Source organism: Thalassophryne amazonica, chromosome 1 (genome assembly GCF_902500255.1).
Source record: "Thalassophryne amazonica chromosome 1, fThaAma1.1, whole genome shotgun sequence".
Classification (NCBI taxonomy): domain Eukaryota; kingdom Metazoa; phylum Chordata; class Actinopteri; order Batrachoidiformes; family Batrachoididae; genus Thalassophryne; species Thalassophryne amazonica.
The window spans coordinates 171,139,055-171,162,342 of NC_047103.1; the positions used below are offsets into that span (position 1 = coordinate 171,139,055).

The 23,288-nt window shown below is 41.5% G+C and overlaps 2 protein-coding genes across 4 annotated transcripts in view; both read left to right on the forward strand.

Moving 5' to 3' along the window:
- The first annotated feature begins 479 nt into the window (after window positions 1-479).
- On the forward strand, window positions 480-9,007 carry dnpep (aspartyl aminopeptidase). Of its 3 annotated transcripts, none has more exons than XM_034179293.1 (15): window positions 480-590; window positions 1,077-1,152; window positions 4,075-4,163; window positions 4,333-4,446; window positions 4,695-4,820; window positions 5,134-5,258; window positions 5,351-5,435; window positions 5,665-5,772; window positions 6,634-6,711; window positions 6,810-6,890; window positions 7,905-8,065; window positions 8,169-8,208; window positions 8,276-8,377; window positions 8,543-8,710; window positions 8,937-9,007. In XM_034179293.1, exons 1-15 carry the CDS (start codon window positions 585-587, stop codon window positions 8,985-8,987), a joined length of 1,410 nt encoding a protein of 469 aa, XP_034035184.1. In that variant the 5' UTR covers window positions 480-584; the 3' UTR covers window positions 8,988-9,007. The 3 variants fall into 3 exon arrangements, with proteins under 3 accessions (XP_034035184.1, XP_034035202.1, XP_034035193.1); XM_034179311.1 differs by lacking the exon at window positions 480-590 and adding an exon at window positions 730-747; XM_034179302.1 differs by lacking the exon at window positions 480-590 and adding an exon at window positions 794-823.
- A 1,126-nt stretch (window positions 9,008-10,133) lies between these two features.
- Window positions 10,134-23,288, forward strand: part of ptprnb (protein tyrosine phosphatase receptor type Nb) — a 59,199-nt gene continuing 46,044 nt past the window's right edge. The window contains exons 1-5 of the mRNA XM_034179324.1: window positions 10,134-10,282; window positions 18,272-18,322; window positions 21,154-21,264; window positions 21,360-21,465; window positions 22,872-23,052. Coding sequence (XP_034035215.1) covers window positions 10,174-10,282; window positions 18,272-18,322; window positions 21,154-21,264; window positions 21,360-21,465; window positions 22,872-23,052 — 558 coding nt within the window. The 5' untranslated portion in view covers window positions 10,134-10,173. The remainder of the gene's footprint in view (window positions 10,283-18,271; window positions 18,323-21,153; window positions 21,265-21,359; window positions 21,466-22,871; window positions 23,053-23,288) is intronic.

The following is a 23,288-nucleotide window of genomic DNA, read 5'->3' on the forward strand; positions in this document are numbered from 1 at the left end:
CGGTTTGATGTTAGAACATCAAGGAACATCTGGAACTATGTGGAGGAAACACTAGGCACTGACACATTGCAAGCACAAAAAAATCATGATGGACAAAACAGCTTTGATACGACTGGTGGATGTGATGTTAACCCCAGAAGATGATGACTGATCTGCTGATCGGCTGAGATGAAAAAAAAAATCCTGTGTGGAACTCTTCCATCAATATTATAACCTCAATAATAAAAGCTTTGTTGTATTCAGCACTGGATGTGAATAAATGTAAAGCTGTTAATGTCTGCACCGAAGTGACTCTTTGACATTAATCCCTTTAAATTTATCTTTGACCTTTAAATATTTGAATTCTGAGCTTGGTTTGGGCTGTGACCCTGTGACCCTAACCCTAACACGCCCTGTGACTGCTGGGATAGGCTGCAGTTTATAGTTGGATTTGAGCTGTGATAATCCTCCTGGTCGCCAGGTGGCAGTGTGGTGATGTGCCTCTGCTGCGGCAGTCAGCTGATCAGTGCGCTGGTTGTGACTCTGTTGTGAACATTTTTGGCACCTTCTGTGCGCCGCCGGTCAGAGTTCAGACTGTCGTGTTCATGCAGGTAGGAGCTATAAACCTGTTTGATTTTTTTCCTCCAGGGTTTGATTGTCGACCGTCTGGCTTTGAGGCGGTGTTGTGCCTCTCAGTGACAGAAGAAGAAAAACTCACGGCTTTAGCCTCCTGTTATTTTTTTATCGGACAAAAGAAACATTCGCGCAGTAAATATTCTTTTATAAGTAAAGTTCTGCAGAAAGCTGTTAACTTTTTCATTTATTTTAGTAACGTTAATCAAAGGTTTGTTAGCTTTGGTTTCTGAGTTGTGTCGCGCTTTGCTGAATTACTTTATTTCACTTTCGTTTTTCTCTGTTTTTTAAATTATTTTTCTGTTTGTGAATTTTTTTTCTCTGATTTTGTTTATTTTTCTGTGACTTTATTTTTATCTGTGATTTATTTTATTTTTTTCTGACTTTTTTGGCTGACTTTAATTTTTATTTTTCTCTGTCACTTTTTATATTTTCCTGTTTGTGACTTTTTTTTTTCCTTTTAGTTTGTGAGGATGAGTTCTAAAGAAGCAGCCAAAGAGTTTCTACAGTTTGTCGACAGAGGAGTGTCTCCATACCACGGTACAAATCTCAGATTATCTTAATGATTTAAATACACCACGGTACAAATCTCAGATTATCTTAATGACTTAAATAAACCACGGTACAAATCTCAGATTATCTTAATGACTTAAATAAACCACGGTACAAATCTCAGATTATCTTAATGATTTAAATACACCACGGTACAAATCTCAGATTATCTTAATGACTTAAATAAACCACGGTACAAATCTCAGATTATCTTAATGATTTAAATACACCACGGTACAAATCTCAGATTATCTTAATGACTTAAATAAACCACGGTACAAATCTCAGATTATCTTGATTTAAATACACCACGGTACAAATCTCAGATTATCTTAATGATTTAAATACACCATGGTACAAATCTCAGATTATCTTAATGATTTAAATAAACCACGGTACAAATCTCAGATTATCTTAATGATTTAAATACACCACGGTACAAATCTCAGATTATCTTAATGACTTAAATAAACCACGGTACAAATCTCAGATTATCTTAATGATTTAAATAAACCACGGTACAAATCTCAGATTATCTTAATGATTTAAATAAACCACGGTACAAATCTCAGATTATCTTAATGATTTAAATACACCACGGTACAAATCTCAGATTATCTTAATGACTTAAATAAACCACGGTACAAATCTCAGATTATCTTAATGATTTAAATACACCACGGTACAAATCTCAGATTATCTTAATGATTTAAATAAACCACGGTACAAATCTCAGATTATCTTAATGATTTAAATACACCACGGTACAAATCTCAGATTATCTTAATGATTTAAATAAACCACGGTACAAATCTCAGATTATCTTAATGATTTAAATACACCACGGTACAAATCTCAGATTATCTCAATGATTTAAATACACCACGGTACAAATCTCAGATTATCTTAATGATTTAAATAAACCACGGTACAAATCTCAGATTATCTTAATGATTTAAATAAACCATGGTACAAATCTCAGATTATCTTAATGATTTAAATACACCACGGTACAAATCTCAGATTATCTCAATGATTTAAATACACCACGGTACAAATCTCAGATTATCTCAATGATTTAAATACACCACGGTACAAATCTCAGATTATCTCAATGATTTAAATACACCACGGTACAAATCTCAGATTATCTCAATGATTTAAATAAACCACGGTACAAATCTCAGATTATCTCAATGATTTAAATACACCACGGTAGAAATCTCAGATTATCTCAATGATTTAAATACACCACGGTAGAAATCTCAGATTATCTCAATGATTTAAATACACCACGGTACAAATCTCAGATTATCTTAATGATTTAAATAAACCACGGTACAAATCTCCGATTTTTAGCAGTGGTTTCAATAAACCAGTTTAAGTAAAAACCTGTTTGAAACTGGTTTTTAAAATCAGTATCTTGGGACTAAATTAGAAAATCTGGTTTAATCTGCTAAAATTAGAGAACATGATTTTAAGTGGGGATTTTTGTTTTTTAATAAGGGCTGTCTGGTTACACCCACTTTTAAACATTTTCAAATATGTTGTAAATAATGTTGCTGAGCTGGTTTTAGTTGGTTGTAAAGCTCAGATAAAATGTAGATAATCTGGTTTTAGTTTTCTGTGCCAAGGATTTATGTGGGACAGCACTTTAAAACTGATATGGAGCAGGTCTAATCTGGATCGAGTCAGGTTAAAATGTTTGATTTGAAGATAACTGAGCCCACAAAGTCATGTGAAACAGAAAAATGTTTTTAAATGAGAAGGGGGGAGATCATTTTTAGAATTTTGGCTGCTTCGGGTCACAGTGAGATTTATCTTAATGTCTTCTTTTGGCTTTTAGGAATTAGGACTTAATTTTAGTTTATTTTATCATAAAAACAGCAAGTTAATATTTAATATCAGTAAAGTGTGTGAACCAGGTCATAAACCCCGGCAGCTTTTTTTTTCTCTCTTTCTTCACTTTTCTTTAAAAAAAAAAAAGAAAAAAAAAAAGGTGGGGGGGTTCAGACTCAGTTTGTGCACTGATACGTGACAGATGGTGTGTGTGTGTGTGCCAGTTTGGTGTGAAGTACAAAGAAAGAAGAAAGCGGCGTGCACACATTTGCAGTAATGCATGCGTTCGCAGTAACGCGGCGGTACATCGCCCAGCTGATGTGCTTTGTGGGCGACTTTGAACTGCCGATAAGATCAGACTCTGCCAGCGTGTCATAACGTGTCTGACCTTTGCTCCGTGAGTGGTGGCGTCCTAAATGATGACCTTTGCCCTTTCCCTTCCCCTGGATGTGAATAAGGAGAGGAAGAGGAGTATGACAGGAGGTGAAAGAAGTCTGAAGATGATCAGAATGAACAGAGAACCAGAACAAAAAGGGAGATTATGTATCTGTAAAATAACTTTTCATAAAGTGCAAGTTCATGTAAAAAAAAAAAAAGACTTTACACTGCGTCAAGAAGGGCATCCGGCGTAAAACTTGTGCCGCGTACCAATGTGGATCTATCTGCTGTGGCGACCCCGAACAAAAACTGGAGCAACCAAATGGACAACACTTTTTGTGACTGATAAATATTGCAGTAAGTAATTCTGCCGCTAGGTGGCCCCAAAATGTTCGCTGAATGCAGAAGAACAGATCAAACAAATTCAATGAAGAGGGAAAGTGAATGTTTTAAGATTGAAACACTAATATCTTTATAGACTATGTTAAAGGCTCCTTTGCAATAAAATCTATTTTATTTATTTTATCGTATTGTGTCATGGTTGTCATCCGGAGCAGAATCTACATCCATTTTGCTGCTCAGCAGCTTGTATTTACTTTTGGCTGAACTCGATCATAATGCAGAAACTTTTCACAAAAAGAGTTCTGAAAATACTCTAATGAAATCAATTATCTCTCTCTCTCTGTCTCTCAGTGGTGGAGGAATGCAGACGCCGTCTGTTGACATCGGGATTCATCGAGCTGAAGGAGGCAGAGCAATGGGACATCAAGCCGTCCAAGAAGGTACAACAAACATGAGCCAAGATGAGGCTGCACGTGATGGGCGGGGCCAGCTAGTCATTAAAACCTCATCTTGAGCTATATAAATAAAATTTATAAATTAAATGTATTGATTTTGGACATGGGAAAAGATGTTTGAGTTAAACTTTGTTTGAACATCTGTTTCCTGCAGTACTTTGTCACCAGGAACTTCTCCAGCCTCATCGCCTTCGCTGTGGGCGGGCGCTACCTTCCAGGAAATGGCTTCTCCATGATTGGCGCCCACACAGACAGCCCCTGCCTCAGGGTGAGACCCCGCCCACATCCTCCCACCGGCTGCCTTGTAGCCTACGTTTGATGAACACTGTGTCACCTCATGGAACCACCCGGGTTCCTAACCGGGCCTTTGGTACCCAGGGCCAAGGTTGAGAATAGAATATTAATGTTTGCATGTTTCTGCCTCAAAACAACAACAACAAAAAAAACAAAACCTGAAAAACACAAATTTACCAAAATACATCGACTTTTGTTTTGTAATAGTTTTGTGTGTTTTAGGTGAAGCCGAGGTCCAAGAGGACTAAACAGGGCTGTCTGCAGGTCGGCGTGGAGTGCTACGGCGGCGGCATCTGGAACACCTGGTTCGACCGCGACTTGACCATCGCCGGCCGCATTATGGTCAAGGTAGCGCGCACGAGATGAGTCTGGGTTATTATTAGGATGGGTTCTGTTGAGACACGTGGCTACAACGACTCAACACACATGAAATTTAAAGAGTAAAATATTTCAGTTTTGAGAATTTTTGGTGTAATTTAAAGTTTTGAAAGTTTCAGACTTTGGGATTTTTATTTTATTTTTTATTATACGCTGTCACTTTACTGCAAATTAAGAATCGTATTGAAGGAAAAAAAACCTGTTTTTGACTCTTTCCTTAGGTTTGATAATGACGTCGAAATACTGTTAGCACATGACTGTGTGTGTGTGTGTGTTTCTGCAGCGCGGCGACCAGCTGGTCCAGAAGCTGGTTCATGTTCCTCGGCCTCTGCTCAGGATCCCACACCTCGCCATCCACCTGCAAAGGGACATCAACGACTCCTTTGGGCCCAACAAGGAGACCCACCTGTAAAAAAAAAAAAAATCAATCAATCAGTTTTTGCCTAATTGGGGTTTTGTTGGTGGAATTTGTAGCTGATCGATGTTTGTTTGTGTCCTAGTATGCCCATCCTCGCCACTGCTGTCCAGGAGGAGCTGGAGGCGGGGTCTGCATCCTCTGGAGACGCAGTCAGTGCTGACAAAACGGTAAAATAAATTCTTATTAAAAAAATGTTCTGAACATTTAAGTATTTAATGATGACATTTAACTTTCTTAAGTTTTTGTTTTATGGACCGAGTTTCCTCCCAAAACTGAACTCGCACACTCTGAACCCTGAAGCTGAATGACTGAATCCCGTCAGTATTCCTGCAGCGATGTTGAAGGACAGTTTTGAGTGAAGATGTTGAGTCGAGCTGTTTGATGTTTGGTCTCCAGGCGGAGAAGCACCAGCCAGCGCTGGTGAAGGTGCTGTGCTCAGAGCTGGACGTGGAGGCGGACGCCCTGCTGGACTTCGAGCTGTGTCTGACTGACACCCAGCCGGCGGTGAGTCCACACGCCTCCTCCCTCCTTAACCTTCAGGTTTAAGGCTCTGTGCTCTCAGGCTGAACCTAACGTCTGACAGGTTAAAGGTCACTGTGTGCTTTTCATTTTTTAAGAGTGCCACTGTCAGTTTGTCGTTTGCAGTAAATCTGCATTAAGCTTCATGTAAGTGCAGAACGGCCTGATGGGAAAAGACAGAAATCTGAACATCGGCCAAGAAATAAAACCATGAACTAGCTGTTGGCCAAACTATCTGTTCTCTGAGTGCTTATCTGTCTCATTCTCTGGAGTTTGGCTTTTAAGTCGCTTCATTGTTCCTCTTTATATTTTTTATTTTATTTATCTTCACTGTCAACTGCACATTTCTGGGAAATACACTTGTTTTAAGCATGTTTTTTTTAAACTTTTTTTATGGGACATCATATTGTTGTGTGTCTGTGATAATTTGATAAGAACAGACAGTCAACATTTGATACTGATACCGTAGGTACTCCCTGGAAGGAGATGACTGATCACATTTCAGAATGATTTGGTGCATATATTTAAATATTATTAAGGACGAAGTGTCATTACTCAAAAATTAGAGACGATATATTCAGAATGTGACAATATAAATATGCTAAGTCGGCTGCTAATTTACGTAAATCTGAACAATGTTTAAGAGAATTTTTATTCAGAAAAAATACATAAATGTTTTTGCTCATTTTTGATGTTTCAAATGTTTCATGTTTCTAATCTTGAATAATGTTTTTTTTGGTGCTGTGGGGCGTCCAGAGGGACGACGTGATTGTGGATTAGTGTGAGTGTGAAGGTCTCGTCCGTGTGAATGCCGGTTTGATGTCCGGTTTTGTTTTCGGTCTGCAGGCTTTAGGAGGCGTCTTCGAGGAGTTCATCTTCTCTCCTCGCCTCGACAACCTGCACAGCTGCTACTGCGCACTGCAGGTCAGAACACAAACGTCTCTGCTCCAGAGTCCACAGCAGCAAAATGTGAACATGAGCTTTTGATGTCTCACCGTCCTGTGGGACTTGTTTCCTGTCAGGGGCTTCTGGAGTCGTGTTCAAGTGAGTCTTTGGCCAAAGATCCGAACATCCGCATGATCACTCTGTACGACAATGAAGAGGTGAGTCCAGGTGATCAGACTGAACTAATCAATTCACGGCATTTAAAAGCTTCCACAAAACGTGTTGGTAAGTTAATTTATTTTTCATAGATTGACAGGATTCATATTACAGAGAAGCAGTTACTTTGTCTTTTTCTGCTGCTTATCCGGGTCGTGTTGCCTGCAAACCAAGCAGCTCAGACCACATCTCCCTATCATCGTCCCAAGTCCTATAACTCTTCCCAGGGGATCCCGATGTGTTCCCAAGCCAACTGGGACATTTAATCCCTCCCATGTGTCCTGTGTCCTCCTAGTTGGACGTGTCTGGAGATGACCAGGGGACATCATCATCAGGTGGCTGAACCACCTCAGCAGGCTCCTTTCGATGTGAAGAAGCAGCGGCTCTACTCGGAGTCCCTCCCGGATAGTCAAGTTTCTCACCCTGTTCAGGAGAGTGAGTCCAGATACCCGACAAAGGAATCTCATTTCTGCCGCTTGCATCCGCGACCTTCTTCTTTCAGTCGTGACCCAAAGTTCATGACCGTAGGTGAGGACAGGAGCATAAATCAACTGGTAGATGAAGTGTCTCTTCTTCAGGCTCAGCTTCTTCTTCACCACGACGGTCCAGTACAGTAAAACATCAGACTCCCCCCCAATCTGTCAGTGTCACACTCCAACACCCCCCCCCCCCCCCCCCAAGAACAAGGCACCGAGATGTTTAACTCCTCCCCTTTGGGCAGTAACTCCCCCCTCACCCAGAGAGGCCAATGTACTGTTTTCAGATAGAGGACCACAGTCTGAGATTTGAAGGTGTTGATTCTCATCTCAGTCACTTCACACTCGACCTCAAACCTGCTCAGTGTCGTCAGAGGTCATCAGAGGTCACTGCCTGAGCAGCCAACAGAACCACATCATCTGCAGCAGATGGATTTGTGCATTTCATCCTCTGATCACTATCAGATCATTAACATGAAATCCTCCTCGAATTCATCTGAAGTTTGAAAGATAATCTGCTGTGCCATGTGTGTCCTGTAGGTGGGGTCAGAGAGCGCTCAGGGGGCCCAGTCCAACCTGACGGAGCTCATCCTCAGCCGCCTCGCCTCCTCCCCCACCAACCTCACCGCCTTCCAGCAGGCGGTGCCGCTGTCCTTCATGATCAGCGCCGACATGGCGCACGCCGTCCACCCCAACTACCAGTCAGTCTCCACGCCGCCGCCGCCACTCAGCTCGCGAGTCTCCGCGTGTGACATACGGTTTGACCTGTATTTTAATGGAATGTTGTGATGATTTTGATTTCAGTGAGAAACATGAAGAAAGTCACCGCCCAATGTTCCACAAGGTGAAGTATTTTTGCGCCCCCCCCATGTGCTCTGATGAAGTTAATCTGAGTCTGAGTCCTTTTTCAGGGACCCGTGATCAAGTTCAACAGCAACCAGCGCTACGCCACCACGGCCGTCACCGCCTCCATCATCAGAGAGGTCGCCAGCAAGGTCGGCGTGCCTCTGCAGGTATGCGCAGTGACGGCTGATGGGCCTGCAGGGGGCGAAAGTGCACAACCATTTTTATATTGCAAATTCTGTACTTGGTTTCCTCTCGAGTTCGTGTCTTTCTGCAGTTTTTACTTTAACACTCCACCTGAAAACTCTTAATTTGTGTGGCCCCGCCTCCTCCAGGACGTGATGGTCCGTAATGACAGCCCCTGTGGAACCACCATCGGACCCATCCTGGCCGCTCGGCTCGGCATCCCGGTGGTGGACATGGGAGCGCCTCAGCTGTCCATGCACTCCATCAGGGAGATGTGCTGCACCTCTAGTGTGCTGCAGAGCTCCGCCCTCTTTAAGGTGACTCCGCCCACGCAGCATGAATAAGTGCACTCTGTTTGAACTTCATGATGAACAGCTGTGATGCTGCATAGACGTGAAGAGTCATTAAAAAGAAAAGGCCCGGAAAACATGTTTGTTTTTTTGTGTTTTTAAATCTGTGTTGATGTTACGATGAAGCAGGTTTTTCTTTCGTGTCTCGTTCTGCAGATATTTCCTGATGCGTGTTTATTTTTTGGTCCTGCAGGGCTTCTTTGAGCTGTTTCCCACCATGAGAAGCTCGCTGCTCGTCGATTGAAGCTGCAAAGAATTCAGACATCGACGAATAAACAGTTTTTTATAATAATGAAGAAAATCCTGCAAACGTGTTCCACAAGTGTTTGATTGTAAATTGGTTTTAAAAAATAAAACATTAAAAAGTTTCCACGAGTCATTTGGATGGAAAAAGAAGAAAGTCTGTGATGTTTAATTTGCTGCAGATGTTTCTGATGTTTCCTCAGATGTACTCAGAGTGCAAACATCTGCCAGCGTGTCGTCGTAACATCACACAGGAAGTAACCTCGATCTGACAGGAAGTAACCTCGATCTGACAGGAAGTCTGGGCTGCTTGTTTGTGGTGAAGGGAACGTTCTCTTCCTGAAGCAGCGTTCACACCTTTGGCTGTATTTCCACAAAAAGTCTGTTTCCATGGTTACACCATTACACCACGATCTCTGGCTTGATTGGACAGTTTGAAAATGGGTGGGGCTTAGCCATCTTGGAGAGGCCTGTGCTGTGAGATGGCGTTGGTGACACGTGTGCATAGTTAAACACGCAAAACCATTGGCGGCCAACTGGAACAACGGAGTGTTTAATGTTTACAGAAAGTCTGTTTAAGTAGTTAAGATAACTTGGTACCAGTTTTTCCTGATAACGTGGTACTAGTTATCGCTGATCCGGCTGGACTCAGCCGTGACAAATAAAGTAAATCCTGTGTTGAGTAGCGCCCCCTAGGGGTTTCTGCATTTTAGACCAGTCAAACCTGATTACAGAGCTGTCATCCCAGGAGTCGAGGTTTTGGACTGGAGGTGGTGACTCTCCCTGTCTGGGCTCCTGACTGTCTGTTGATGATGACTTGGGTTTTCTGCAGCTTGCTGGTGCTGGGCGTGTTGTACAATCTGTAAAAAAAAAACAAAACCTTGTAACTTTTAGAGTGGTCTAAGCAGTGGGTCACCCCTCCGAGTCTGGTCTGCTCAACATCATCAGAGGGTTTTTTTTTTTTTTTTTTGTCCCACTGTGTCCTGTGTCCTTGTTCGGGGTGTTGTGACTGAGGTTCGACCTCACTCATGCGAAGCGTCTTGAGGCAGCTTTGTTGTGATTTGGAGCGTCATAAAAGAAAAATGGAGTTGGATAGTTGCGGTGTGGCGCCCCCTGCCGGTGAGGCGTGCTCCTCCTCTCAGCGCGCTCCTCCTGTCCGTCAGTCGCTCGTCTCCTCCTCCTCGGTGATGGAGGTGATGGAGGTAGGATCTCGGACCGTGATGTCTCCGCGGCCGTTAGCGGCTCTCTGGCTGCTGCTCGCCGCCTGCTGCCGCCTCAGCGCCGCCGCGCCTCACGGTGAGTCCGCCGGAGCTCCGCTCGAGTCCCCGCGCGGCCGCCCGGGCCTCGAACCGAAGCTTTTCAAACGTGCCTGTCATTTCCCGTCGTTAATTAAAAAAAAAAAATAGATGCAGGATTTGCTGGAGCCTGTTTTTGTCCGATAGGGGAAACCGGGAACAGTTCTCACACGTTTAATCACTATTTTATATATATATATATATAAAAAAAGTTAATTGTTGCTTTCTGTTTTTTCCAAAACAGAATAAACGTAGCAGAGCAAAACGTGAAAATTCAGGTGTATTTTTCATCTTTGTGGCTGATAGAATGCAGCTGTTGTTTTTAGCCCTGATTGTCACAGTTTCAATTTTCCTGTAGCCACAAAAAAACAAACAAAACAAAACTTTAGTTAAAGGCGAAGTTTAACATTTTTCAACCTGGGATTTATCTGAAGTTCTGTTCATTACTTCATTACTGGGGTTCTGTCACATCAGTGTTGCCACACTTACTTTGAAAAAGTAATCCAATTACTGATTACTCCTTGAAAAAGTAACTTAGTTACTTTGCTGATTACTTGGTTTTAAAAGTACCTAAGTTAGTTTACTAGTTACTTTCAGCAGCTGCCAACTCACCTGCCACCTCAACAGGGGCGCCCAAAAGGGGAGAATAAGGGGAAGCATGTCAGGGGCCCAGAGAGGCCCCCAACATAACACTGACAAAATAATTTGACATGCACTTATAAACTTACAATCACACATATATTTTATTGACAATGTACTGGTAACACTAAGTTTCTTTGTTTTGGACACACACCCCCGTATTTACATAAAATGGTTCAGTGCGCCTGCTGCTCCTTCAGACTGCTGCAAAAACTTTTCACATGCAGCGAGTGCAGGAGCAGATGGCAAGGTGGCTCAGAGCTCAAAGAGCACAAGAAGAAGAAGTAGAAAAAAAGCTTAGACTGGAGGATTAAGAGGTGAAGGGTCACCAGAATATCACTCTCGTAGGCGAGGTGGATCTGTGATGGAAAGTTCTGGAATGTTAACTTGTTGTCTGTTCCTAACTTTATCCATAAACTAGATTTCTAGCTCATATTTTTGAAGAAAACTCTGGATTTTTTTGACAGATTGTGAATATTTGAAAATTCGTTCAATGCTAAAGATCGTAATTTTTCCAATTTTCCGAAATTTTTCTTGACTTTGACCTATGACCTTGAAAATTGAATCAGTTGTTGCCTATCGGGAATCCTCTGTAAAAAAAAAAATGATACATGGAAAAATTGTGGGTTTCAGGCTGTTCACAAACAAACAAATAAATAAACACGCACTCGGGGTGAAAACGCTGGTGGAGGTAATGAGACAGTGTGATTGCTTGAAACAGATGGATTTTGAGTCGGGTTAGGGGTTAGGACTTAGGATTTGAAGAGTGGAAGAGAGCTTCTGAGGACGGGTGGTGATGACTTCCAGACCGGCTGAATGCTCTACACCTGGTAGTGGTGAGGTGGGTGGGGGCAGTCCAGTGAGGGTGCAAGAGGGCGTGGCCTCATGGAGGAGATCAGACAGATGTGGAGGTGTGAGGTTGTGGATGGTCTTGAATGTTAGCTAACAAGAGATTTTTGACTTTGATGTGGATCCTAAGCGGGCGCCAGTGGAGCAGCTGTGGGACTGGGGTTCTGTGGCGGGTGGATGTGGTTCCGGTGAGGATACGAACAGCTGCATTCTGAACCACCTGAAGCTTATGGAGGTTAATATCGGGTTATGTTTGAAACATGTTTCAACATTCCAGTTGATTTTAAAGAAGAGAAGATATTTATCTGGGGGGAATTCCATAAGGAATACTGTCTTTTCCTCCTAACAGCGTCTGCTGGAGGACGCGCATGTGCTCATGCATGAGGTTTTAAAATGACTGGCCTTTGACCTTGTGTGATGCGTGTGCATGCTAATATCTGTAAGATGTCTATAAAACACTTCAGAGGTGTTTGTTATCTGGTTACAAAAGCAGGGTTTTTACATTGAGAAGTGTTTATTTCTCGCTAACTTTTAAAACTTTAAATTTATACTAGGGCTGCAGCTATTGATTATTTTAGTAATCGAGTATTCTATAGATTATTCTGGCAATTAATCAAGTAATTGGATCAAAAGTACTTTTGCATTTTTAAACATCAGTAGTCCAGGACTCCCTAAGCAGTGACACAGTGTCGCTGCATCGCAGTGTTGACATTTTGCTGAAATGGTGATGGGATGTGGTTTTGTTTTGTTTGTTCTGTTTTCTCCAACTTGTAAAATGTAACCATTTTAAGGTTTTTTTTGTTTGTTTGTTTTTAAGGCTGGTGGACTGGGTCCCTGCGTGATTTTTTATTTTGTATCCCTTTTTCTCTGTGATTCAGCAGATGCATTTCAGCTGGAGGTTGAACATGCAGCCTCACAGTCAGTTTTTATTATTATTTTATTTAAGTTACCGTGTTTGTGAAGCGTTGTGTGTTGGCCAAAAAAAGCGAAAGTTAAAAAGTGAAACACTCAGTGTGAGTCTGAAGGAAACACAGAAGAAATAGTGGACTTCTGCTGTTTGTCAGTGTAGCCGAGGACGGAGCTGTGACTCACCTGGTTTGAGAGCTCCTCCCACCGGGCAGACAGAGACAGCAGCTGGCCGCCGGGTCAAAAGTCACTGCCCATGTACTGTGTGTTCTTTAAAAACAAACAAACTGCTTCTCTTTAAATGCACAGTAAGTCTATTTCAGGTGATCAGCGTGGACTGTCTTTCTCTTAAAAGGCTTTATTTTACTCTGTGTCACGTTGGAAAGAGGTAGCTATGATTGCTAATTTGATTAGCTGCTGTGCTGTAGTCGTTCTCTTTTTTTTTTTTTCTGGGGATGTTGCAGCACCACACACAGGCCTGGCATATGTATTACAACGTTAAACAAAGCTTCAAACCTCATCAAACATTTTTTGTAATCGAATTATTCGAGTTACTTGACTAATCGTTTCAGCCCTAATTTATACAGAAATAGATGTTTGGAGCTTTTTCCCCCATCTTGGTTTATTTTATTTGACCGAGCGTAGCGGCTGTACTCGTCTCGTCTGTGTTGTGTTTTTGAGTCCTCCCGCTTGGGATGTGACCTCACCATCTCAGGCGCGGGAGGCGGACGCTCTGTCCAGACGGCTAAAACCTGGACTCTGGTTTGATTGTCCAGAGATTCCTTTAGCTGCCGGGGCAGTGGGGCCTGTTGACGACCACATGCACAGCGCCTCCTGCTGGCCTCCATCACAGGAGCAATCGGCTGACATTCTGTGCATCTGTGCTCTGATTGGCTGTTGCCATGTGCTTCCCAGAATCCCTTGTGCAAGTCTGTGGAAACCCTCACCTGATTTTTGACATCACAATCATAGACTGTAGGTGTCGCTACCGAGCAGAGTTCAAGGCCGTGTGATCACTTCAATGTTTTCCCATAAGGGGAAATTCTTTTTTTTTTCCAGACAACACACAAAAAAATTTGTGATCATTTTTTTTCTTGAAAAATGATCTGTCTGTCTGTCCGTCCGTCGGTCCGTCCGTCCGTCGGTCGGTCGGTCGATAGTTTTTCTTCCCTCACCTTCTTTTCCTACACAGTATGTACAAACACGAACAGTCATTCATGCATTTACAGGGAGGTAACAATATTAGAACCCCTAACCCCCACCCTTCCTAAAGCAACTCCCCATGACCCCCCCCAGGATCTCTTCCCCCAATAAAAATCTAACAGCAAGATGAAGTTTGGCCACGCTGCAGGCTTTCTTTATCTAAACCGTGTTCTGCCTCCCAGTTCCTGCAGAGTCACGTTTGGCTCCGTGCATATGGGCGACAGACCATCAGGACAATTTCAAGAAATGAATTGTCCCCCTGCTGCCAAGCAAGGGAATGTGGCAGTTTCCACCTGAGGGTCAGCATCTTCTTGGCTGCTGTGAGACTGGCCCATAGAATGTGCCTTTGCTGCAGAGACAAATTTAAAGACGAATCATCACTGAGCAGAAGTAAAGTCGGGGAGACTGGAATCCTGATCTTAAGAATGTCACTTAAAGTGAGAGATATTTCCTTCCAGAGTCTAACCGTGCCAGGGCACTGCCAGTAAACACGCAAGAATGACCTCTGGGCATCGAGTGTGCAAAGATGGCAATTTGGAGATGTCATGATTTACATTTCTCACATAGATGACCTTAATTGCATATAGAAGAAAAATGATGAACCTGGAAGCTCAAATTCATTCTTGTAGATCATTAAAAGCTTGTAAGCCATGGGCGCTGTAAAGATCTTTTAGAACATTCACTCCCCTATTCTTCCAATGCAAAAATGAAAAGAGCATATTACCAATAAGAAGTGAAAAATGACTGAAAATCAGTGTGTGATCATACAACTTATAGTCTGTGCCAACATGCTTCATTACAATATGATGAGAGTAGAAATGAAATAATGTGGCCTAAATTTAATCCTGCTTTTTTCAAAGGTATATTAGCATACACCACATCTTGCAGTCTGTGAGGAAGTACAAGATTCTCCTCAATAGGTCTCCAAGAAACAGAGGAACTAGGATTGAACCAAGTAGACAGAGGGTGAAGCACATAAGACCAAAAGTAGATTTTAAAATCTGGTAGAGCTAGGACACCCTAGTGTCTTATCTTGTGGGGGTGTTGTGAGTTTTAGGCATGGTCTCTTTCCTTTCCATATGAATATAGAAACTAATGATTGAAGTTTATCCCAATATCCCAAAGGGGGAGCAAGAGGGCTCATAGAAGAGTAAAAATGAACCATTTTAATTATTGCTGTTCGGGCTTGAAGTGAATTTGGAAGATTTGACCAATGCTCAAAAAATGTGTAAAATGTTAGACAATGTAGAAATGTGACAGTTTTATTCTAATAAATGAAAACTGTCACCCTGAGGGTGACCAGGATCTTGCCAAAAAGTGAACAGAAGAGACTACCACGAGGAACGACCACCATGAAGAGGGACTGACAGGCAAGGGAATATAATATTCTTGCCTAGTTTGGAGAGATAAAAGCACAAATTGCGAGCAGCAAAGTTTTTTTTATTGTGATTTTAGAATTTGACCTTCCTGTGAACTTGAACTTGACATTGGCCCTTTTGTGTGCTGAAAGGTATCTCCATAGGACTGCTATATGTGATTTTACAAGAGTATGCAGTGCTCATTTACACGCTTTGTAACACTCTTAAAAAAGGACGTTTTTTGTGATTTCATCATCAAATGACATCATAGCTTAAAACTTGATATATTCTGGATCCTCTCGTCAAGCCCTTTAATTTGATGTATTACATGACATGTTTTACTGTCATGTGAATTTTGACCTAATTTAGGTCACCTTTGACCTCAAGCAAAACCCTGAAGGTCAAGGTCGATCGCTTATCCAAAGTAATGGTGTCAATGCCAAATCAGGAGGCAAAATTTTAAAAAATTGTGACCAGGAAAGTTGTTTTGTTGAATTTAGTTTTTGACCTTGCTGTGACCTTAACCTTTGACCTTGAGCTTGATCCTTTTGTGTGCGGAAAGGTATCTTGCTACGGCTGGCTATATGTGAAGTTGCCAGAGTCTGCGGTGTAAACTGTGTGCTGCACCGCGAGTTAAAGGTGAAAAATGCAGTGATTACAAACAAAAAACATACATACTGAGTAACATCTTGCGAAATTTTGTTTTGGCAAAGTTGGTGCGGTGGTAATGTAATAATATTAAGGTCAGTTATGACTCATGTTTTATTCTAAGCTCCATAAATGGCTGTCAGTAGGGTGATAATGTAATAATAGTAATGTCATGTGACGTGTTATTTCTCCTCTGACAGCAGTAAATGCAGCAGAGAGTTTCAGCACCACGGACAGCGATCACACTAATATCTGTGTGTGAGGGGCAACATTTCTTCAGAGTAAAATTACATTTATAAAATGAATCAGAGGCAAACAGCTTTTATTACTTTCTGGTTTCAGCCAGAATCTCTCATCCCTGGTTTTAAAGTCATTTCACTCAGTGAATTTGCACAAAGAAGACTGGCTTTAAGTGTTGTGAAAACAGACACAAAGAGATAAGCAGATATTTCTTATTTGATTTCAGAGAGTTTTGCAATAAGTCTGGGAGCATGCACTGGTGTCGTGCTTCACCGCATCCATGACACCATGGAACCATCTTGTGTTCTGGATGGCAACCACCTAGACAGACGAATGGTCCATCCTCACCTTTCCAGAGAAGAAGAAGAAGTCTGGCTCTCAGTTTGGGAGGTGAATGAAGGTCGGACACATCAGACTCGAGTCAGAGTCTGTAACCAAAAAAAGATCCTAAAGCAGCTCATCAGACTGGATGTTGTTGTTTTTTTTCCTGTTAATTACAGACTGACGTTCTCTTAATTAACAGGTAATGATGTGAGTAAGGAGACTGATTGACAGGCTGTTAAATCTGTAGGATGACTTTAATGAGATAAATGTTCAGCTGGATGGAGCGAGTGCGGGCGGAGGATGAGTCATCCTGGAGGGTTTGGACGGAGGCGCTGGAGGAGAGACGGATGGAGAATCTGTCTTTAACGGCCAGTCTGTCACGTGCTCCATACATGCTGTGATGCTGTAAAGGAACAGAGGATGTTTACACTCATCTAAACATTTTGTGGGTAAATGTGGCCGAGGTGATGAATCCTCATGAAACCGATTTTCAGCTCTCAAAAACCCCACCTCTTTCTGTGCTTTTCTGGCTGGATGCCACGCCCCCTCTCTTAAGGGGGGAAGCAGGGAACACATGATGTGGGCGTGTCTTACGGAGAACAGACAAAGTGGGCGTGCCTCACAATTTAAGCAGATGTCTAAGTATTTATTTCTGTGATATATGTCACAAACATATAAAAAAAGCTCCCATACAGTAAATTTTGTTTATTGTACGGGAGAACCGACATCACGACTTTATGTTTGGTATAAAACCCCAACCGTATTTAATTGTAAAAATAAGTTCTTACACGATTCAGCCTCTGCGAATTTTAGCAGTGAAGTGCCAGATATTACGCAAATCATAAATTATGAATGTTAATCTGTCTCAAACTCAGTTAGGACTGGTGGTAAAAGTGTGTTCACGTAGCTAAAGTCCCTCCCTGGATTATGGCCGAGGGCGGGTACACGTCACCTCCGGTGAAGTGGTGAATCCGGAGGTGAGAATTCGTATTTCCGCGACTGGCCGCTCGGTGAAAACACGCTTTGGTTTGTAGGCTTGTCTGTTAAAATCAGCTGGTTTGGTTTTGTCTCTAACTTTCTATCAGCCAGCTGACAGCTGAGATTTATACACCAAGCTGACCTGGAATGAACCACTGTACATTAAACTGAGTGACCACATTACATGCATGTGTACTGAGTTTGGTGATGTTTTTGCTGGCCAAAAACGGCCACCAGTGGGCGCTGGGGTAGTGTCCATCCTGGGCTACGCTAACTACCTTGTTTACTAGCTTGATTGTTATCCTGTTAATAAACCGCTTGATGGGAATCAATTTGTTCTATCCAGTCTTGTTTTATAAAATTGATCAATAGATGAATCAAAAGTGAAAACAGCTCGCGCTCGTCTCTGTGACTGCAAATGTAAAACGACAGCTTTCATCACAGTAACTGTGTTTTCTGAATTAATGTCATAAAATGTTGTGTTGTTTTGGTTGTTGTTGTGTAAACATCACTGCAGAGAGACGTAACAATGTGAAGACAAACAAGGTGACTTTTATAATAATAATAATAAAAAAACATGTTTCACGTGGAGGCTTTTATTTTGAAACTCATGCCTTGTTTCAAAGTAAAATTCAGTTTCACCTTTGATCTTAGAGTAAAATGTCACATTTGCAGCATATGTGAGGCTTTTTATTTTGAAATTTTATTCTGAAATATCATTAAAAGGTTGAACAGAACAACATGAAGATTTAAAAAAAATAAAGTTTAGAGCTGATTCCAAAAAAAAGTGAAATTTGTTTCCTTTGTGTGAATTTATTTTGACATTTTTGTTTGTTTGTCTGCAGGTTGCTTGTTTGAGAAGAATTTGTGTGGAAATGATCAGCTGTGCGCCGACGGTGAGTTTTTCTCCACTTTTCACTCCTTCAGACTGTAACTGTCACCGTCTTTGTGATTTTAATTTCCGAATTTCTCCTTTTGATAAATTTCAGTCATTTTTAATACATTCGGTGTAAATTTCTTCCTTTGTTTTTTCATAATCCTCTGAATGAGCAAACAGAACCGGATCCGGTTCATCTGGCTGTTCTTGGCCTCAGGGTGGCGCTACGCTGCTGATCCCTCCTGTACTGTGAATGTGGAACATTTAAAGTGACAGATGGCAGAGTGTTTTTTTTTAATTCTGCGTCACAGTCGAGCGTTTGTGTGAAAGTCGAGCTCCATCAACCCAGACAGAATGAGGGAGAACGAAAAGTGAGAAGCGAGGGATGGATGAAGAGAGAAAGAGAAAGGGAGATAAGAGATGAAGAGAAGACTGAAAACAAGCTCCGTCACCTGCTCTCAGCCTATCGTGGCTCGCCCTGACCGTCTCCATGACGACGGTGACATCACTTGCCTGACAACCGTGTGTCTCCCTCATATATGTGTTTGATGAGAGATGAAGAAAGACGGAGGTGATGACTCATCACTGCCCCTCCCACACATATCGTGTGTGTGTGTGTGTGTGTGTGTCTTCTTCTTGTTGTGCCCTTATGGGGACTGCTCTCAGGTGATGACGTGCTGGACATTTCTAATGGCTCTGTTGGTTTTACAGACTTTGATTTTGGTCGGCATTCCACATGTCCATGTCACAGTGTCCATGTCAGTGTCAGTGTCTGTGTCTCAATGTCCATGTCACAGTGTCCATGTCAATGTCAGTGTCCATGTTACAGTGTCCATGTCAGTGTCTGTGTCTCAATGTTCGTGTCAGTGTCCATGTCAGAGTGTCCATGTCAGTGTCTGTGTCCATGTCAGTGTCAATGTCAGTGTCTGTCTCAATGTTCGTGTCAGTGTCCATGTCAGTGTCTGTGTCTCAATGTTCGTGTCTGTGTCCATGTCAGTGTCTGTGTCTCAATGTTCGTGTCTGTGTCCATGTCAGTGTCTGTGTCTCAAGTAAAGCCAAAATGTAATACTGCTGCTAGTCCAACTAAGGGATTGTGCAATTAATGTTGAATGTTTGGTTGAGTGTTTGCTGGTTTGTATTATAATTATTTATTTAGATATATTTTTATATATTTTTTATGCTTTTATAGTTTTAGTTTTGGAGTCTTGTAGTTTTATATGATCTGAATGTTGTTGCATGTTGCACTGACTGGTCTAGCATTTTTAATTTTGTTGTACATGTTACAATGACAATAAATATTCTATTTTTACAAAGTGAAAATATCACAGATATCTTTTCGTTTTAAAGTAATGCACTAATTCTGATTGTTTGAGCATTAAAACTCACAGAAGCCCAAAGGCATTATGGGAAATTGAGCCTCCTCATCACTGGTTGTAAAAAAAACAACAACACACAAGCTAACATGTGAGTTGGTTTTACAAATAAATCTGTATTTGTAAATATGTATTTTTTTTTCATTTGTAAAAAAACAGGCATTTGCAAAACATAAAATTCTGTTTAAGTCTGATACAGGAGCACACCGAATGGTGACCGTATGACAGTTGGATGCTATTTACACCTACAATGTCAGCGCTTCTGTCTTTGTGCGCCCTGCGCAGGGTGCAGGTTTGACATATGGTTTTGATTTATAAACCAAATGAATCCGGATAGTTTAACTACATTAATGTCAAGTCTGTCATTTGTACAAAGTGAAAATATAATGCATATCTTCTAAATTTAAAATAATGAAATAATTCTGAAGTTTTGAACATATTAACACACACAGATGCCAAAAACTGAGCCTCAATTTCAATTCAATTTATTCATTTAATATAGTGGCAAATCACAACAGAATTGCCTCAAGGTGCTTCACACAAAACAATTCAGAAAACATCATAAAATTAATTAAAAAATTACAAAGCATAGTAAAATAGTAAACATCATAGTAACATAATATGCCAGTATATAATATGCCATCCAGCAGATGTGTCAAAATGCATAGAACACTGCCATGGCAGTGTTCTATGCAGTGACATCTAGGCAGTGTTTATAAATGTTTTTCACCATTACTATGTAAAAAAATAAACATTAGCGGTCTAAAGGTTATCGCAACTAAATTTATCTGAAGCTAATTGGTCCGCTGATGGTTTTTGAAATTAACTGAAAAGCTAATCAGCTAATAAAAAAGTTAGCTTCGAAATTAGCGGAACTGTGCCGACCACTGGTGTCTGTGTTCATATCTGTGTCAGTGTCCATTTCTTTGTCCATATCTATGTCAGTGTCCGTGTCAGTGTCCATTTCTTTGTCCATATCTATGTCAGTGTCCGTGTCAGTGTCCATGTCTTTGTCTGTGTCCGTGTCCATGTCAGTGTCCATGTCCGCATCAGTGTCTATGTCAGTGTCCATGTCTGCGTCAGTGTCAGTTTCCATGTCAGTGTCAGTATCCATGTCTTTGTCAGTGTCCGTGTCACAGTTAAAGTGCTCCAACATTCCTTAATCTTACGATGCAATGACACACCATGTGTGTTGTGTGTTTTTGTTCTTTTCTTTAAAGGTTTTTAAATTGTATCCAGCAGGGGGCAGATTTGTGCTGAGTCATGTGAGAGCCGTTACTGAGCGTGTGTGTTCCCATGATGCCTCACTTTATACTTGTGTTCCTTCAGGCTGGAGTGGCTGTGATTGGAGAGGCGGTTTGGTCCGCCCACATGCCATGAGACATGCTCGAGTCCAGATTTGACATTTTCCATCGTGAAGACAGTCTCTCTGTTGCATTGTGGGATGTCAGTAACCGGTTGTGTTCTTTTTGTGCAGATGGTTTGTTTGGACAGTGCCGGCCTCCTCACCAGGACCCGGTCCAGTACCAGGTCTCTCTGTCCCTGCTCTACAAAATGCAGCAAGTCCTCAAAGACCTGATGAGGCTGGGTGAGGCCACGCCTCACGACAGACATCCAGACTGCATGATTTCCATGCTGGCGTCCACGTCTGATTGACATTTGTGGTTTCTTGTGGCTGAACAGGTCTGACCTGGAAGGACGACATCACACAGGAGATCATTGGCCAAGTGCTGAGTGGCGTTCCTCAAGACGACTCCGCCCCCAGGCTTCAGGAGAAGTCAATCAAACAGTAAGAATATTATCTATTTATCTGTCTGGCAGCTACCTGTCAATCACAGCTATCCCTCCAGTTATTGAAGGAGGCCACGCCCCTTTCAAATCCACCTGATAATTTATTCAAACTAAAAGCTACACTCACAGAAATATTTACCCTAACTTTTAAGATTTATGTAATTTTATTACATGACAAATTCCCATTTGTTACCTATACAAGATAAATGTCATAGGTAACATAATTACTATGCAATTCAAACAATATACTTTATGTATTTTAAATAAATACTGTCATTATTATTGATTTAGAGTAATTATATTTTATTAATACTAAATACATAAAGCTGAGGATTATGCAGTTCAAATTAATAGGATTTATTACAGTAATAAATATGCATCATGTAAGGTTTATTTGGTAGGTTTGTATTAAAATTATCTAAAAAATGTAAATGGGAATTTGTCATGTAATAAAATTACATGAATCTTAAAGGTTAGGGTTAAATAATTCTGTGAGTGTATTTGGTAAAATAACAGATAAAACGTGACTGTTTGTTTATTGTATGTGTGTTTGTTTGTGCCCGTGTGTGTGACACGCACAGTGAAAGAGGGGTTAATGTTCTCCATGCCAATCAGGCACTAGGGGCGATAAAGACAATTCATTGTTTCATTTTACTATCTGTGGCGTTAACATGCTAAAATCAGAATGTTGGCATGTGCGCAGGTACGCTAATGACGCGCTGTGCTTGGGGTCGGTGTGACATCATGAGGCGGCTATTCTGGGTCCAATAAGAGCTCTAGATGATAGTTTCTGTATGTGATTGCTAAGTTTGTGGTCACAAAATTATGACTGATGATGGGTAAAAGGGACAGAAAAACTGTCTTTATAACCAGAAATATAAAATTTAAGTAAATACGCAAACGCTAACACTTAGCCCTTCTGTCATGAAAAAAGAAAAAATTCCGTCCCTGCCGTAAACTATGAATGTGTTAACCGACTATGGCACTTTTTTGTTGTTTGTTTTCATACCCTGGGTGTGATGGTTTGATGTCATTGGTCATTTGGTTGCTAGCTTAGCTGTAACAGGAAGTAGCACATCATGCCTGGATGGCCGACGCCCAGGAACTGATCGTATTAATGCTTTTGATATATTAGAAAACATTATTAAAGATTACTATGCTTAAATGTTAACACTGTTGTGATAGCAAATGTAGAAAGGCATACTAGTCATCATGCTAATGTGTTCCCTGAATGCTATTGTTAGCTTTACAATGATTATGTTTATCTAAATCTTTGACCTGCAGGGGGCGACATTACTAAAATTAGTTTGACTCAAAATGGAGGAAGAATGCACACGAGACTCACAAATGTGACCTTCAGTAATAACAATAAAGATTCTGATAAACAAGCGCGATGCTCGCTGGCAGGTCGCCCGGCGGGTCGTCGCCCGGAGGGTCGTCGCTCAGCCAGAGACGGCGTCAGGGGCCCGAGGAGCCGAGCGGCCGCGAGCTGATGCAGCAGTACCTGGACTACATGGTCCTCGATCCGTCCCGGCCCTCGGTCCACATGCAGGCTCCACTGTTGGACCCGTCCACGTTCCGCCAGGTGGGTAATGAACTCTCAGAGAGAATCAAGGAACTTATTTCCTAATTTTCCTAAAACAGAAGTTACTGTGCAAACGTTTTAGGCGCCCTCAAGTTCTTATTCCCATGTTTCATTTGATGTTTCCATTTTTTTCATCACTGAGTCAACAGAACTTTGATGTGTTCAAATATTTCTATTCCAGTAAAATTCTATTGAGACTTTTTTCTATTTTATTGAAAATAAAATAAAAAAAACTA

Coding starts and splice junctions, on each gene's coding strand:
- dnpep (XM_034179293.1), top strand. Junction 4,821..5,133: donor CCGGCCGCATTATGGTCAAG/GTAGCGCGCACG, acceptor GTGTTTCTGCAG/CGCGGCGACCAGCTGGTCCA. Junction 5,259..5,350: donor CCCAACAAGGAGACCCACCT/GTAAAAAAAAAA, acceptor TTTGTGTCCTAG/TATGCCCATCCTCGCCACTG.